The following is a 14,325-nucleotide window of genomic DNA, read 5'->3' as shown; positions in this document are numbered from 1 at the left end:
TTATATATGTTGATAATGTACAGAGTACTGAAATCATAACTTTAAATTATCATTACATAAAGATATTTGGACATTTACACTTTACTGTGTATTTCAATTCTTCATTTGTATATTGTAAAGTAGTGGTTCTCACACTTTAGTGCACATCAGAACACCTGAAGGGTTTGTTAAAACACAGATTGCTAGGCTCCATTCCCCGAATTCCTGATTCAGTAGAACAGGGCTAGGGAACCAAAACTGGCATTTCTAACAAGGTTGGCGTTTCTCAGATGAGGTACATGCTGCTGATCTGAGGAACACACTTAGAGAACCACTGTACTAGAGGATAATAAAAATGTGAAGACCAACTTTCACAGGAGTAAGGAAAAAAAGTGCTATTTCACAACTATTAGTGCTTTTAGTTTATTTGAGTTTTTTAAAAAGTCAAAGTCCACAGTTATAAAAGAAGTTTTATATTCTGTGGCAGTTATCCATGAAAGCATTACCAAAATTTCTGTTCACTGCTATAATGGTTTTTGAAGCATACCAAAAAGGTGCACATAATAAGTACATATAGAGGTCATCTGCCCTGACAACAGAAGTCAGGGAAGTAGATATAGACTTAAATCAACTTTGGCAGGAATGACATCATAAAAGATTTTGATCCAGAGTTACTGGTCTAAATTTACAAATAAGAAAAACTAGGCTGGATCATATGGTAGTTCTATTTTTAATTTTTTGAAGCACTTCCATACTGTTTTTCATAATGCCTGTACTAACTTACATTCCCACCAATCGTGCACAAGAGTTTCTTTTTCTCCACATTCTCTCCAACACTTACTTCTTATTCAGCCATTTGCAACAACATGGATGAACCTTGAGGGCATTATGCTAAGTGAAGTAAGTCAGACAGAGAAAGACAAGTATTGTATGATATCACTTATATGTGGAATATTAAAAATCAAACTCATTGGTGAAGCAAGTCAGAAAGAGAAAAACAAATATCGTTTATTAACGCATATATGTGGAATCTAGAAAAATGGTACAGATGAACCTATTTGCAGGGCAGGAACAGAGACGCAGATGTAGAGAATGAACATGTGGACACGGGGGCGGAGGGTCGTGGGGGGTGGGATGAATTGAGAAATTGGGGTTGACATAAATACACTACCATGTGTAAAACAGATAGCTAGTGGGAACCTGCTGTATAGTGCAGGGAGCTCAGCTTGGTGCTCTGTGGTGACCTAGAGGGGTGGAATGGGGGTGGGGGGGTGGGAGGGAGGTCCAAGAGGGAGGGGATATATGTATACATACAGCTGATTCACTTCGTTGCACAGCAGAAACTAACACAACATTGTAAAGCAACTATACTCCAATTTTTAAAAAATCAAATTAATTGAAACAGAGAGCAGAATGGCGCAGGGGCTGGGAGGTGGGAGAAATGGGGAGATATTGGTCAAAGGGCAAAAACTTTGGGTTACAAGATGAATAAGTTCTGGGGATCTAATGTACAGCTTAGTGACTATAGTTAATAATACTGTATTGTATACTTGAAAAAAAAAGAAAAGAAGAACTGAGCAACCATATATATACACATAAGCTCAAAAAAATTGTACTAGAATAAAAAAGCTGAAAAAAAAGGTATGTTAATACTATGTTAGCAGCATCTCAATTCAGTTCCATTCATTTCTCCTTGTATATTTAAAACTACCAAGTAATCTGCTCCTGTGTCTCACCTGTCATCAAATGCTATTGTTTATTCAATTCATTCAACACATACAGATTGAGCACCTATCATATACGACTGTTGTAGGTATGAGAGAGAGAATGGGGAGCAAACAAACAAGGTACTGGGCCCACATGACAGTTACATTCTAGTGGGGAAAAGACAGATATTAGATAAGTTAAAAGTAGATAGTGGAGAATGACAGATAGTCGTAAGTGTTGTGGAAGGAATGTCTCTGTTAGAAACAATAAGGAAACTTAGGGCACAAAAAAACTGTTCGGCCAATAATAAGACTGAGGAGGATCCAATAACAGAGGAAGAAAACAGAAGAATATAAAGTCAAAGAAGACAAAGAATCAAGGATAGAGTGGCTGACTAGTTGATTGCTAGAGATTTACAAAAGTTAATCTAGAAGAATGTCTATTAGATTTAACAAATGGAGGTCTTCAATGACTTTGATAACAGCAATTTCATTGTAATGTGGAGAAAAAAGCCAGCTTGGAAGAGAGTGAAGAATATGAGGTTAATCCTAAGAGGATTCACTACAAAGGAACAGAGAAACCAGGTACTTGTTAGAGATGGATATGTTATCAAGTGGGACTTTCAAAAATGGATAAACGCAGCTAAAGCATGTGTGTATGTTGTTGAGGCCAACCCAGGTGCTAAGTCCAGGCAAACAGGTGGTATGCCCCATACCCAAAGTTAGGCACACTGCTGGACTCGGGCAGTTTGGGACCTCAGAGCATTCCCTGGAGGCGAGTCTATTCGTCTGACTCCTTCTGAGGGCCAGACTAAGATTTGTTGGATTTGTCCCTTCCAAAACCTTCTGGCCATTACAAAGCTCAACCCTTGTGAACCAGCCTTCAACTCCATATAGCTGGGGGAACTACTCTGTATAGCTGGGGGATCTACAAGACTGTAGTCTCTTGTGAAGCACAATACAGTGTTTCCCAACCTTTTCCAATGCATACTCCCAAACAAAGAGTTCTCACTCTAGCTTCCAAATATTTGTTCAAGCAGAGATTTTTATAAGTTTAACTTCTTTTGCAGTTAGTTTTATAAGAGTAACTATACTAAAAGTGAATATGTTTTTTCAGACAATACAAATAACCCCATTTCCTGCTCTCATTAAACCCTCCCCATCCTGAACCTGACCTGGTTAGTAATCAATGCTTTTAACTATTAATCCCCATTTCACAAATTAGGAAATCTATGTGCAAATGTGTTATTTGCCTGATGTTATACTGTAGTCAGTAGGAGAAATGATACTTGAACTTGGGTCTCTAGTGTTCATTTAAGAAAATAATACAGGTTGGTTCTAAACCTAAAAAGGCACATGTGGATTTCCTTTATTTTTACCTTTAAAAAAAAAAAAAGGAGGGAGGAGGAGAGGAAGAGAAAATTTAAAGGTCTAAACTTTTCCAAGTGTTATCATACAAAATTATTCTGGACACTATGCTACTGGATATGAAAATATCACAGAGCAATTGCCCTTAATGTGCATCAATTAATTCTACGAATGAGAAATATTAAAAAGGAATACAGCCAGGGCAGTCAAATAATAGCGTTTTCTTCTGGAAGCTGTTTAACTATAATATTCGATGTTGAAAAATTAGTAAATATGGACTTTTCTATATATTTTATGAATATCCAAAGAACATCCTATATTCACAAAATAAATTTAACTATAAAAGTATAAGATGGGATTAAAAAAAACATACAATGATTCATACGAACAACACTCCTAGTCTTAAAGAGTCATCAGTCATAAAAAACCCCACGAGTTTATTATCTACAATAAGATATACAATAATACAATAGCATAATGTATAAAATTTACTAAAAATTTTTTTTGTGATTGGCCAACTCTTCCCCCCAAACCTCCAAATAACTCATGATCAAAAGACCTCTACCTACAGATCACTGGAAAGGAACATGTGTTGAAGGTCAAAAAATATGAACTCTAAATACTAGCTAACTAGAGGTACAAATTATTGCACCTCTCTGGGCCTCAGTTTACCCACCTGTAAAGTGGAAAGATTAGAATAAATGATCTCCATGACCTTCACAACTCTGATATTCTGAGAAGCCATATTTGAAAGCCTTCCATTACTCTAGGAGGCAGATTGAAAAACATCTTGCTGTGATTTATGTCAGAGTGTTCTGCCTATGTTTTCCTCTAAGAGTTTTACAGTATCCAGGTTTACATTTAGGTCTTTAATTCATTTTGAGTTTATTTTTGTGCACGGTGTCAGGGAGTGATCTAATTTCATTCTTTTACATGTAGCTGTCCAGTTTTCCCAGCACCACTTGTTGAAGAGACTCTCTTTTCTCCATTGTATATTCTTGCCTCCTTTGCTATAGATTAGGTGACCATGGGTGTGTGGGTTTATCTCTGAACTTTCTATCCAAAATAAACAAATGGGACCTAATTAAACTTAAAAGCTTTTGCACAGCAAAGGAAACCATAAACAAAACAAAAGACAACCCTCAGAATGGAAGAAAATATTTGCAAACGAAGCAACCAACAAGGGACTAATCTCCAAAATATACAAACAGCTCATGAAACTCAATATCAAAAAAACAAACAACCCAATCAAAAACTGGGCGGGCTTCCCTGGTCGCGCAGTGGTTGAGAGTCTGCCTGCCGATGCAAGGGACATGGGTTCGTGCCCACATGCCGCGGAGCGGCTGGGCCCGTGAGCCATGGCCGCTGAGCCTGCGCGTCCAGAGCCTGTGCTCTGCAACGGGAGAGGCCACAACAGTGAGAGGTCCGCATACCGCAAAAAAAGAAAAAATGGGCAAAAGATCTAAATAGACATTTCTCCAAAGAAGACATACAGATGGCTAAAAAGCACATGAAAAGATGCTCAACATCATTAATTACTAGGGAAATACAAATCAAAACTACAATGAGGTATCACCTCAGACGGGTCAGAATGGCCATCATCAAAAAAATCTACAAACAATAAATGCTGGAGAGGGTGTAGAGAAAAGAGAACCCTCCTACACTGCTGGTGGCAATGTAAACTGGTACAGCCACTGTGGAGAATGGTACTGAGGTTCCTTAAGAAACTAAAACTAGAGCTACCAAATGATCCAGCAATCCCACTCCTTGGCATATATCCAGAGAAAACCATAATTTGAAAAGATGTTCATTGCAGCACTATTTACAATAGCCAGGACATGGAAGCAATCTAAATGTCCATCGACAGAAGAATGGATAAAGAAGATGCAATACACATATGCAATGGAATGTTAGTCATAAAAAAGAACGAAATAATGCCATCTGCAGCAATGTGGATACACCTAGAGATTGTCATACTGAGTGAAGTCAGTCTAAGTCAGGCAGAGAAAGACAAATGTCATATGATATTACTTATATGTGGAATCAAAAAAAGGGTACAAATAAAATTATCTACAAAACAGAAATAGAGTTACAGATGTAGAAAACAAACTTATGGTTACCAGGGAGTAAGGAGGGGAGGGATAAATTGGAAGACTGGGATTGACATATACACACTACTATATATAAAATAGGTAACGAATAAGGACCTACTATATATAGCACAGGGAACTCTACTCAATACTCTGTAATGGTCTATATGGAAAAAGAATCTAAAAAAGAGTGGATATATGTATATTTATAACTGATTCACTTTGCTGTACACCTGAAAATAACATAACATTGTAAATCAACTATACTCCAATAAAAATTTAAAAAAATAAATATAATAAAATAAAACTGAATAACAACAAAAAATAAACCTAAAAAAAATATCCTTCCATTTTTGGAGATGAATGAAACAGGCTCTTCTCTAAATGTAGAGGACCTCAGTGCTCTTTTTTACACAAAATGGTAGTTCTCTCTCCAAGAGCTTTCTAAGTAATCAGCCATATACTTACTGAAATCCAAGCGGCAAGTGGATTCATTAACCAGATCCTACACCGATTTGAACGTATATATCAGTAGAAGCATAAAGAAAGTAGCCTCTTCATCTCAGTTACAGAAATACCATACAACCATTTCTTCTAAGTAGAGAACATTTAAATGATAATAATAAAGCATAATTTTACCTGCAAAATCCTAAAACTTACTATTTCACTGAAAGACAAAAGAGAAACTTGAAGAGTATCCCTATTAAGGTTTTTTATTAATTATTTAAAAAGCACATGGAAAGGATAATTGGATGGCTTCAGAAAACGCACTACTTATATGATTTTCAAATAAAGGTGAGTCCAATGGATTTTGAATAGATCTAGTCAATGTCAGTATATTAATCATGTATCATGTCCATCACATACCATGCGATGTTATTAAATATTATTCAGATAAGAGTTCTGTGGTCAGTTTTTAAAACATGACATTTCTTTCCTAGAGGATTTCTCAGAGCCTTTAAAAAAAACTAACAGAAATTTAGAGTCCGCAAAAGAAGTTCATGCAGTGTTTTCCTGCTTGTGAAATCACAGAACCTTTTAATGGGACATTTTATGAAACACAGTTTGGTAAATTCTCTATTGGGTTTGATGAGAAATCTGTAATTTAAACAGGAAGATTATGAGAATGCTTTCTACCAGTCAAGTCTTATTGCAATAGATACCCATTACAATGAACACCCTGACATTCTAAAACACTAATCATCTCTAAACAGCGGATAAGCTTCAAAGACCACTTGATATAAGAAAATCCTTTAAAATTAAAAAAGTTTTTTCAAAAAAGATTTCTTAATTTGGACAAGATATAGTATGATGTCTTTATTTCCACTTTGACTAATATGATAAAGGAATAAGTGGGGAAGTATGAGTCAAAAAAGGAGTGGGGGAAAGAAAAAAAATCATTATTTAAAAAAATTGATTTCTCGGCTACATCAAGAAATTTCAATTGAATTGGACTCTCTCTACGTGGTATGCACTGTTTTCCAGCTGTTTTAATTACAATCTACTAAATTATTAGATATCATAAATTGTAAGAATCCATAACAATGGACAAGACTATGATCCAGCCCAGTAAAAAATATTCTTGGGAAAACTATTGCAAGGATATACACAAATGTGGGCTCCTACAGAAGCAATGATAAGCAGAAACAAGAGTTAGGTTACCTTCTCCCTTGAGTAAAAAGCTATTCTACTCCAACACACCACTATAAAGCAGTCTCAGTTGTTCTCTTGAAATACATCCTCACTCACTGACTCACACTGTTAAATCCTGTTATGCTACCAGTAACGTCCATAGTCATAGAGAGAACCAGTAAATACTTCAGTATTGTCAAATTATAATGATTACACATTTTCATAAGTGATGACACATATCTGTGAGGGCTATCATCACCTCTTGAGTGAGACCCCTTGCATTATGGCTACTTGGCATGGGGCTACTGGTGACAGGAGCAACAGTGAACCAGTACTTACTAACCATGCACAGGCTGCAGGGCCACGTACTGGGTGCTTGAAAGTTCATGATAAAGATCGGCATCCCTATCTTCTGCGAGTTTCATTAGCAAAAAGCATTTATTATCACAAAGAAGTGGGACTCTCACTATGATCCAAGTCAGGGACCAAACACTAGTTGGCTATTAATTTAATATGGTGGAGCAGAAGAATATGAAATACTCTCTCCTAACACACATGGAAGTGTATCAAATAAAAAGAGGGAGTATAAAGACTTTAAAATGAACTTTAGAGACAAAAATTGTACATAGTTAAATGTCAGCACTACAAAATTACAGAAAGATTGGAATAGCTTAAGCTGAAAATTTTTTTTGGTTATATTTGAAGAAAGATGTTCATAGTCCTCTAGCTACTAAAATTTTGAGTGTAATTCATGGCAACACAATGTTTCTTTAGTAAATATGAAAATGGTGCTACAGAATCTTTAGTCAAAAGTTGTACTGAAATTGAAATTGTAATGAAAGGTTTTTAAAGACGCATCTTCTCTATCTTGACCAACGGCGCACATTTGTGACATAATTAGCTGGAGTTGAGGATGCAGTCTGGGCCCACACAGACTGGATCAAAACTAATTGGACTTTGTGGCAAATGAACTCATGACCTAGACCTCATTAGTCATGATCTAACCAACTGACTTCACGGGCCATAGAAAATTCATGTTGGCATGAGATGTTTACTTTGAATTATTTCTGCACTTAAATGGGGCCTATAATTTTAAAGAGCCAACTTTAGAGATGCTGATTTTCTAAGGTTTTGTGAATGAATGAACTCACCAATCTCACATTTACCTATGATATGGAAGACCCTAATGTCAGCGGTCGGGTAGTTTTAAAAGGCACAAGGCAATATGCAGAAGTCAGAACCATAAATAGGAGAGGAAAATATTTTTTAAAAAACCTAGAGCACATAATTGTACGGTGATAACTAATGTTTATTGAGTGTTTACAATTTCTCAGAAGCTACACAAAATACCTTTGATAAGCTATCTCCATATTTCATAAATGAAGAAAGTGAAGCAGGCTGTGTGTCTTTCACAAAGTCTCACATTAGTAATCACTCTCTTCTACCTTGGGTCAATGATAAATGACCGTGATAGATACTACGGAGTTAACTCTCTCAACACCCATGCCAACTATCCTTTTCTCTTGCTGCCATCTACCATATAGACATGAAAGCTACAAACCTGCATTCCTAGATTCTTCTGCAGCTAGCTACTACTTTTTTTTTTTAATTAATTATTTTTGGCTGCATTGGGTCTTTGTTGCTGCGCGCAGGCTTTCTCTAGCTGCGGTGAGCGGGGGCTACTCTTCGTTGTGGTGCGCGGGCTTCTTATTGCTGTGGCTTTTCTTGTTGTGGAGCATGGGCTCTAGGTGCTCGGGCTTCAGTAGTTGCAGCACACGTGGGCTCAGTAGTTGTGGCGCACAGGCTTAGTTACTCTGCGACATGTGGGATCTTCCTGGACCAGGGCTCAAACCTGTGTCCCCTGCATTGGCAGGCGGATTCTTAACCACTGTGCCACCACAGAAGTCCCCTAACTACTACTTTGTTACACAGTTATGGCCAATGAGATATAAGCAAAATGGACCTGGGAGTTTCTGGGAAAGCGTGTGTGTGCGTGTGTGTGTGTGTGTGTACATATATATATATGTACGTATATAACATATATGACATATCCTCTTCTTCCACCTTCCCTCTTCTTGCTGTCTGGAATACAGATGTGATGGCTGTAACCAAAGCAAATTTACTACTGTACCAGCAAATCTTGGCCCTGATATCCTTGAGCTGCTAAACTAATGTCAGCCACAGACTAAGAGGAAGTACAATTGTAGATGTTTCTACAGGCTCATTTCCTGTCATCTTTGGGTAGCTTAGCACTAAGCTGGCTCAGCTGGTCTAAGTTAATCCTAATGGAAGAACAGGCTGATGGAACTGAGCTTCAGAGGCAACCCACTCCTCCCTAGATAAGAAAGCCATTTTTTTTCTACTATATAACCAGTTAATGTCTACTGCCCTGATCCCTAGAAATATGTAGCACTCTGTGAGGCCAGAGATCTTCTACTGGAGCAATTTCCATGGTACAATCCAGTCTAACTAGAGGGATGTGATTTATGCCAGCTTGTAAGATTTTCTCCACTAAGGTTTATTTTATATCTGCACCACATGGTGTCAGTTATTTGCACAATATGCTACCTCTGGATTTCTTACTACCTGACAAAAATCAAAGTCCTAATTTGTTTAAACCTCTTTTTGTCAGATTTTCTTGGTTTCTTAGCTGACAGAATGCTGTAATAAATGTAAGATAAAATGTTATGGAATGGCAGAATGATAAATTAGCCCTCCAGTGGGGTCTGGTAAGGCTTTACCTAGGATATCTTTGAACTAGGAGAACACACTAGGTAGGAAATGGTACCTTCCTGAACAAAGTTAGAGTATATAATGACCTTACTCTGAGGTAGTTGTGACAGATCTACCACAGGCAAGGATGAAACGACAATACAATTCAGTGACCTCTAGCAGTGTCTAGAAACCCATTTATTTTCCCTGATAGCATAAAGGACCAAGTGGCAGGCATCCCTATTTTTTTTCGGGATAAATGCCAACAGGAGTTTGGATTTATGGTAGAGATTCCCAAAGCAGGCTCCAGGATGCCCTGGCCTTACACAACAAAGAGGTAAAAAAATATTCAGTGTGTCTAAAATATGTAAAGTATTATAGATTCACTAGAGTAACAGAAATGTATTGACCCTTTATTATGTGTCAATCACCTAAATAGATGTAAATACAATAACAAAATGACAACAGTTCCCATTCAGGGAGAGTTCTTCTTAGTGTGATAAATATCAATAAGCGTTCATAGCACCATGCGGAAGTGGAAGTCTGGGTATAGTGCTGTCTTTATCGTACAGGGGACAAATAAGTTAACTGCAGAGGAGAGCCAGGGTCCACGTCTCAAGGGAGGGGGTGATGTGTTAGTCTATAAAGATATCGCTATACTGGGGGTAGTGGTTTTGGAAGGAAAGAGAAAAGGCAGAGAATGATATTCCAGCAGAGAAAACAAACCACACGTCCAAAAATACAGAGGTGTGAAAGGAGAGTACTTGGGGAAACAAGCACAAAGTTGGTTGTTCCTAGAACAGGTGGAAGATGAAGCTAGAGAGGTAGGAAGGGGGAGAATGCCAAGGTGGAGAGTTTCGCTTTATTTTATAGGTAATGGAGATTTAAAGGCAGTGGTGATTTAGGCAGATTCAGTGACCAAAAGCAATGAGAAAAGAGAGACAGTCAAGATCAATGAAGAGTTTTCAGTTTTGTATCATCTACTGTATACCAGGCCCTGTGCTAGTTGCTTTACATACATAGCCTTAAATCCTCAGAACAATCCAGAAAGAGTAAGGCAATTACCCTCCCACTTCCCAGGAAAGAGTAAAAAAAGCTCAGAATAGTTAAGTACTTTGACCATGATTATAAAACTAATAGATAGTTAAACCAGGATTTTAAGTTGTTTAGTTATAATAATAGGTAACAATAAATGCATTTTCTACATACCATACACTCTTCTGGTGTTAGATTTATTGCAGTGGAACAAAAATAACATCAACAAAAAACGGACAAAAATCCCTGCCCTCATAGAGTTACAGGTTGGTGTCATGGGAATCTATGAAATCACCCAAGGAGTAGGTGCAGTAAGAATAAAGAAAGCAGAGGTTATCAACCTAGGGCACACAGAAGAGTCAATGAGAGAATTTGAATTCATTTAAAACTTAGAGATCCAACAGATTGCAAACAAAAATCTGTGGTAAATGAAAACAAACCTGGTGACTTATAATAGTTATTAGTCCCTTTATTTATAATAACATCCTGAATCTTAACCCAAAGTGTCTGAAAAACTCAAATGAAATAAATGTACAAATTGACATTACTGTTGATGCAAAGGAGATGGGTTGGGAGTTTTAGGGGGACGAGAAGTTCAGACAGGAAAATAAGATTTATTGAGTACCAGGCACTTTTACGTAAAGTAAGTACCTATTTAATAAATGCAAAAAACCCTCCTAATATAGTAATTTTATATTAGTTTACAGAAAACACGTACACAAAAATTCACCTTATTGGTGAATATTGTTCTTAGCAAACATACATCGGCTTAAGCTCAAACATCAATTTGGGACAAGTAGAAGGTGTCAGAAAGTACCTTACTTTTCTCTAACCGAGGTAGCGGGAGAATGAATACAACTCCCGTACATAAACTTACATTGCTCCATTGGTATAGACAGTGTCGCTTCCTTCCACGTACTGCACCTGAGCTGGATAGACATGCTGTACCTGCTGCACAGTCTGTACCTGCTGCACCTGGAAAGCAAATATTAGGACTTTGGTGAGGGGCAGATACAATAGAATGAATATACAGCATTAGATTTACCTCAAAGATTTCTCTAGGGTGTTGATAAACATGAGAATGTTTTATGATGAAAACTGTTAGGTTCATGCTAATTTCAAGGTAAGTGCATTTTGAGTCCAAATCAACTGTAGCATTTATGCAAATAAATTCTGTAACATTCTTGCAGGTATACATGTACATACACACTTAAAGTGTTTAGGGTGAAATTCTGAAAGCTCCGCACTTATTTTGATGATTTATGAAATTCTCTTCACCTGGCTTGTGAATGCTACATGTATTTTTAAATTATGAAATTCACAATGGAAAAGTTCAAACACTTATACATAGAAAAAATACTATAATAAACCCCATGTAATCATCATCCAAGATAAATAAATGTCACTAGACCTTCCCCTTTAGTCCCTCACAGGATTACTTAAAAGTAAGTACAGAACTTGCATCATTTCACTGGTAATATTTCACTTTTTTCCTAAGAGAAAAGAGCTACTTTTAACATGAACACAATACTAACATCAGAAATAAAACATTAACAATTCCTTAATATCATATAAACCCCAGTGATTGTTCAAATTTCTCTAATTATTCCAATGTCTTCTTAGAGTTGGCTTGTTCAAATCAGATCCAAACAAGGTCTACATGTTACATCCAGTTGATATTTCCTATCTTTCTCTTTTAATCTCTAACAGTTTCCCATCCTTTTTATATCTTGACTATTAGTTATTGAAAAAACTGGATCATTTATCTAGTAGAATTTCTAGAATGCTAAATTTGGCTGATAGCATCCCTGAGATGTCATTTAATAAATTCCTCTATCTTCGTATTTCCTATAAATGAGTAGTTACATCAAGGGCCTTGAATAGATTCAATTTTTAAAAAGCTGTGTACTTCTTATTGCATCATATAGGTTGCCATAGAACAGCTGGTTGTCTCTCATTCTGCAATATTATTTGATCTGGGGGTTCAGGTGTTGTCAGTTGGATACACTGATTATAATGTTTCCTATCCATGTTTTACCTGAGGATATCATTAGTCATTGATGATCATTTTTTAGAGGGATTATTTCAATTAATAAAAGGCTGCAATCTTATGGTAATCTGATTCTGTTATGTCCTCTTCATTTATTAGTAGAATTCTATAAAGGAATTCCTCTTACTCGTATTTGCTTACTCTGAAATAAGGTTTGTACAGGAAGAACAGGATAAATGCATGATTCATTATTTATCAGTACTCAGAATAATGATTTTTCCCCCTAGCTCCCTCCCCAAGGTGACCAGTGTTGCTTTTAGTTTGATTTTGCTTGTATCCTTATGATTTTTAACTTTTGAACATACTGTATTTGATTTTTTTAAACACAGCAGTCTTTTTTCCCCTAAAATTGTCCCATCTTTGACCAGTGATAGTCCCTTCAAACTGTATCCTGTGTCTTTTGACATGACTACAGTAATCTTTCTCTAACTCCCATGCTTTCTGTTATGATAAGATGGACGAGACCTACCTCTTGTATTTCCTGTCCTAGATCTGAAATCAACTATTTCTTTAAAAACCCCTGGGTCTTATTATTTAGGAGTAATATAAATATGCAAAAACTGTTCAGGAAAGCAACAGGCAAACTATTTGACATCTTTGTGATTTCTTCTACAGAAGCATTCACCATCTGAAGAGTTGCTGTACAATATTATTTTTAAAAATACAGTTTATAAGAGCAAGAAGTTAGAAGGAAAAGCCTTAATGACTGTGAAAAGCAGAGTAATTAAATAAATATAGGAAACCATTCTGTAGAATACATGGTTGATGTTAAAAGATTAAGTAAGACTGATACATACTTTAATAGCAAGATCTCTAAAACATATTCTAAGTGAAAAAGTATGTTGCTGAAAAATACCTACAGTGTAATTTGATTTATGTATATATCTGCATACATGGGCACATGTGCATACAAATGTACTTAAATATATAAAGGAAAATAGAAGGAGGCACACCAAACTTCTAAAAATGGTTACTTTGCTGAGCGACATTAAATGAGATGGAAGAGGGCTTCCCTGGTGGTGCAGTGGTTAAGAATCCACCTGCCAATGCAGGGGACATGGGTTCAATACCTGGTCTGGGAAGATCCCACACGCCGCGGAGCAACTAAGCCCATATGCCACGACTACTGAGCCTGTGCTCTAGAGCCCACCAGCCACAACTACTGAGCCCGCGTGCCTAGAGCCCGTGCTCCGCAACAAGAGAAGCCACCACAATGAGAAGCCCGCGCACCACAACGAAGAGTAGCCCCCAATCTCTGTGGCTAGAGAAAGCCCTCCCACAGCAATGAAGACCCAACAGAGCCAAAAATAAAAACAAATAAATAAATAAATTTATTTAAAAAAAATGAGATGGAAGAGATGATGTGACTAATATCCTTTATGAATTCATATCTTGTATCTATTATACCAAATATATAACTCGATATATGGAAGGATTTCCACTTCTGGCCATGATGGAGTAAATACTACTGGAAATGCCCTCCCCCGCAACTAAACAAGTAGATAAGTAGACAAAATATGTAAAACAATGTTTTCAGTCATTCAACAAAATGTATCGTAAGATTGTGTTCCTTAAAAGAAGGAAAAAAAGTAATGTGAACCCTATAATGATCTTAGCTTTTGACCTGGATGTAATCAGAGTGCAGAGCAAGAATGGAGAAACGAAGCAGAGCATCATGATCTCACTGAGGTGAGGAGACAGATACTGAATTTGGGAAAGCTGAGTCACCTGAAGTTTGGCGGCAGTATCAGAA

At 36.9% G+C, this 14,325-nt stretch overlaps 1 protein-coding gene across 2 annotated transcripts in view; it reads right to left on the bottom strand.

The window, feature by feature from the left end:
- RFX3 (regulatory factor X3) overlaps positions 1-14,325 on the bottom strand; it is a 292,829-nt gene that overhangs the window by 100,509 nt on the left and 177,995 nt on the right. For both annotated transcript variants that reach the window (XM_073806161.1, XM_073806160.1), the window contains one exon: positions 11,400-11,497. In XM_073806161.1, coding sequence (XP_073662262.1) covers positions 11,400-11,497 — 98 coding nt within the window. The remainder of the gene's footprint in view (positions 1-11,399; positions 11,498-14,325) is intronic.

This window comes from Tursiops truncatus, chromosome 6 (assembly GCF_011762595.2).
Source record: "Tursiops truncatus isolate mTurTru1 chromosome 6, mTurTru1.mat.Y, whole genome shotgun sequence".
NCBI classification, from domain to species: Eukaryota; Metazoa; Chordata; class Mammalia; order Artiodactyla; family Delphinidae; genus Tursiops; species Tursiops truncatus.
Note: the sequence above shows the minus strand (reverse complement) of the source record. Positions and strands in the feature narration are given on the sequence as shown.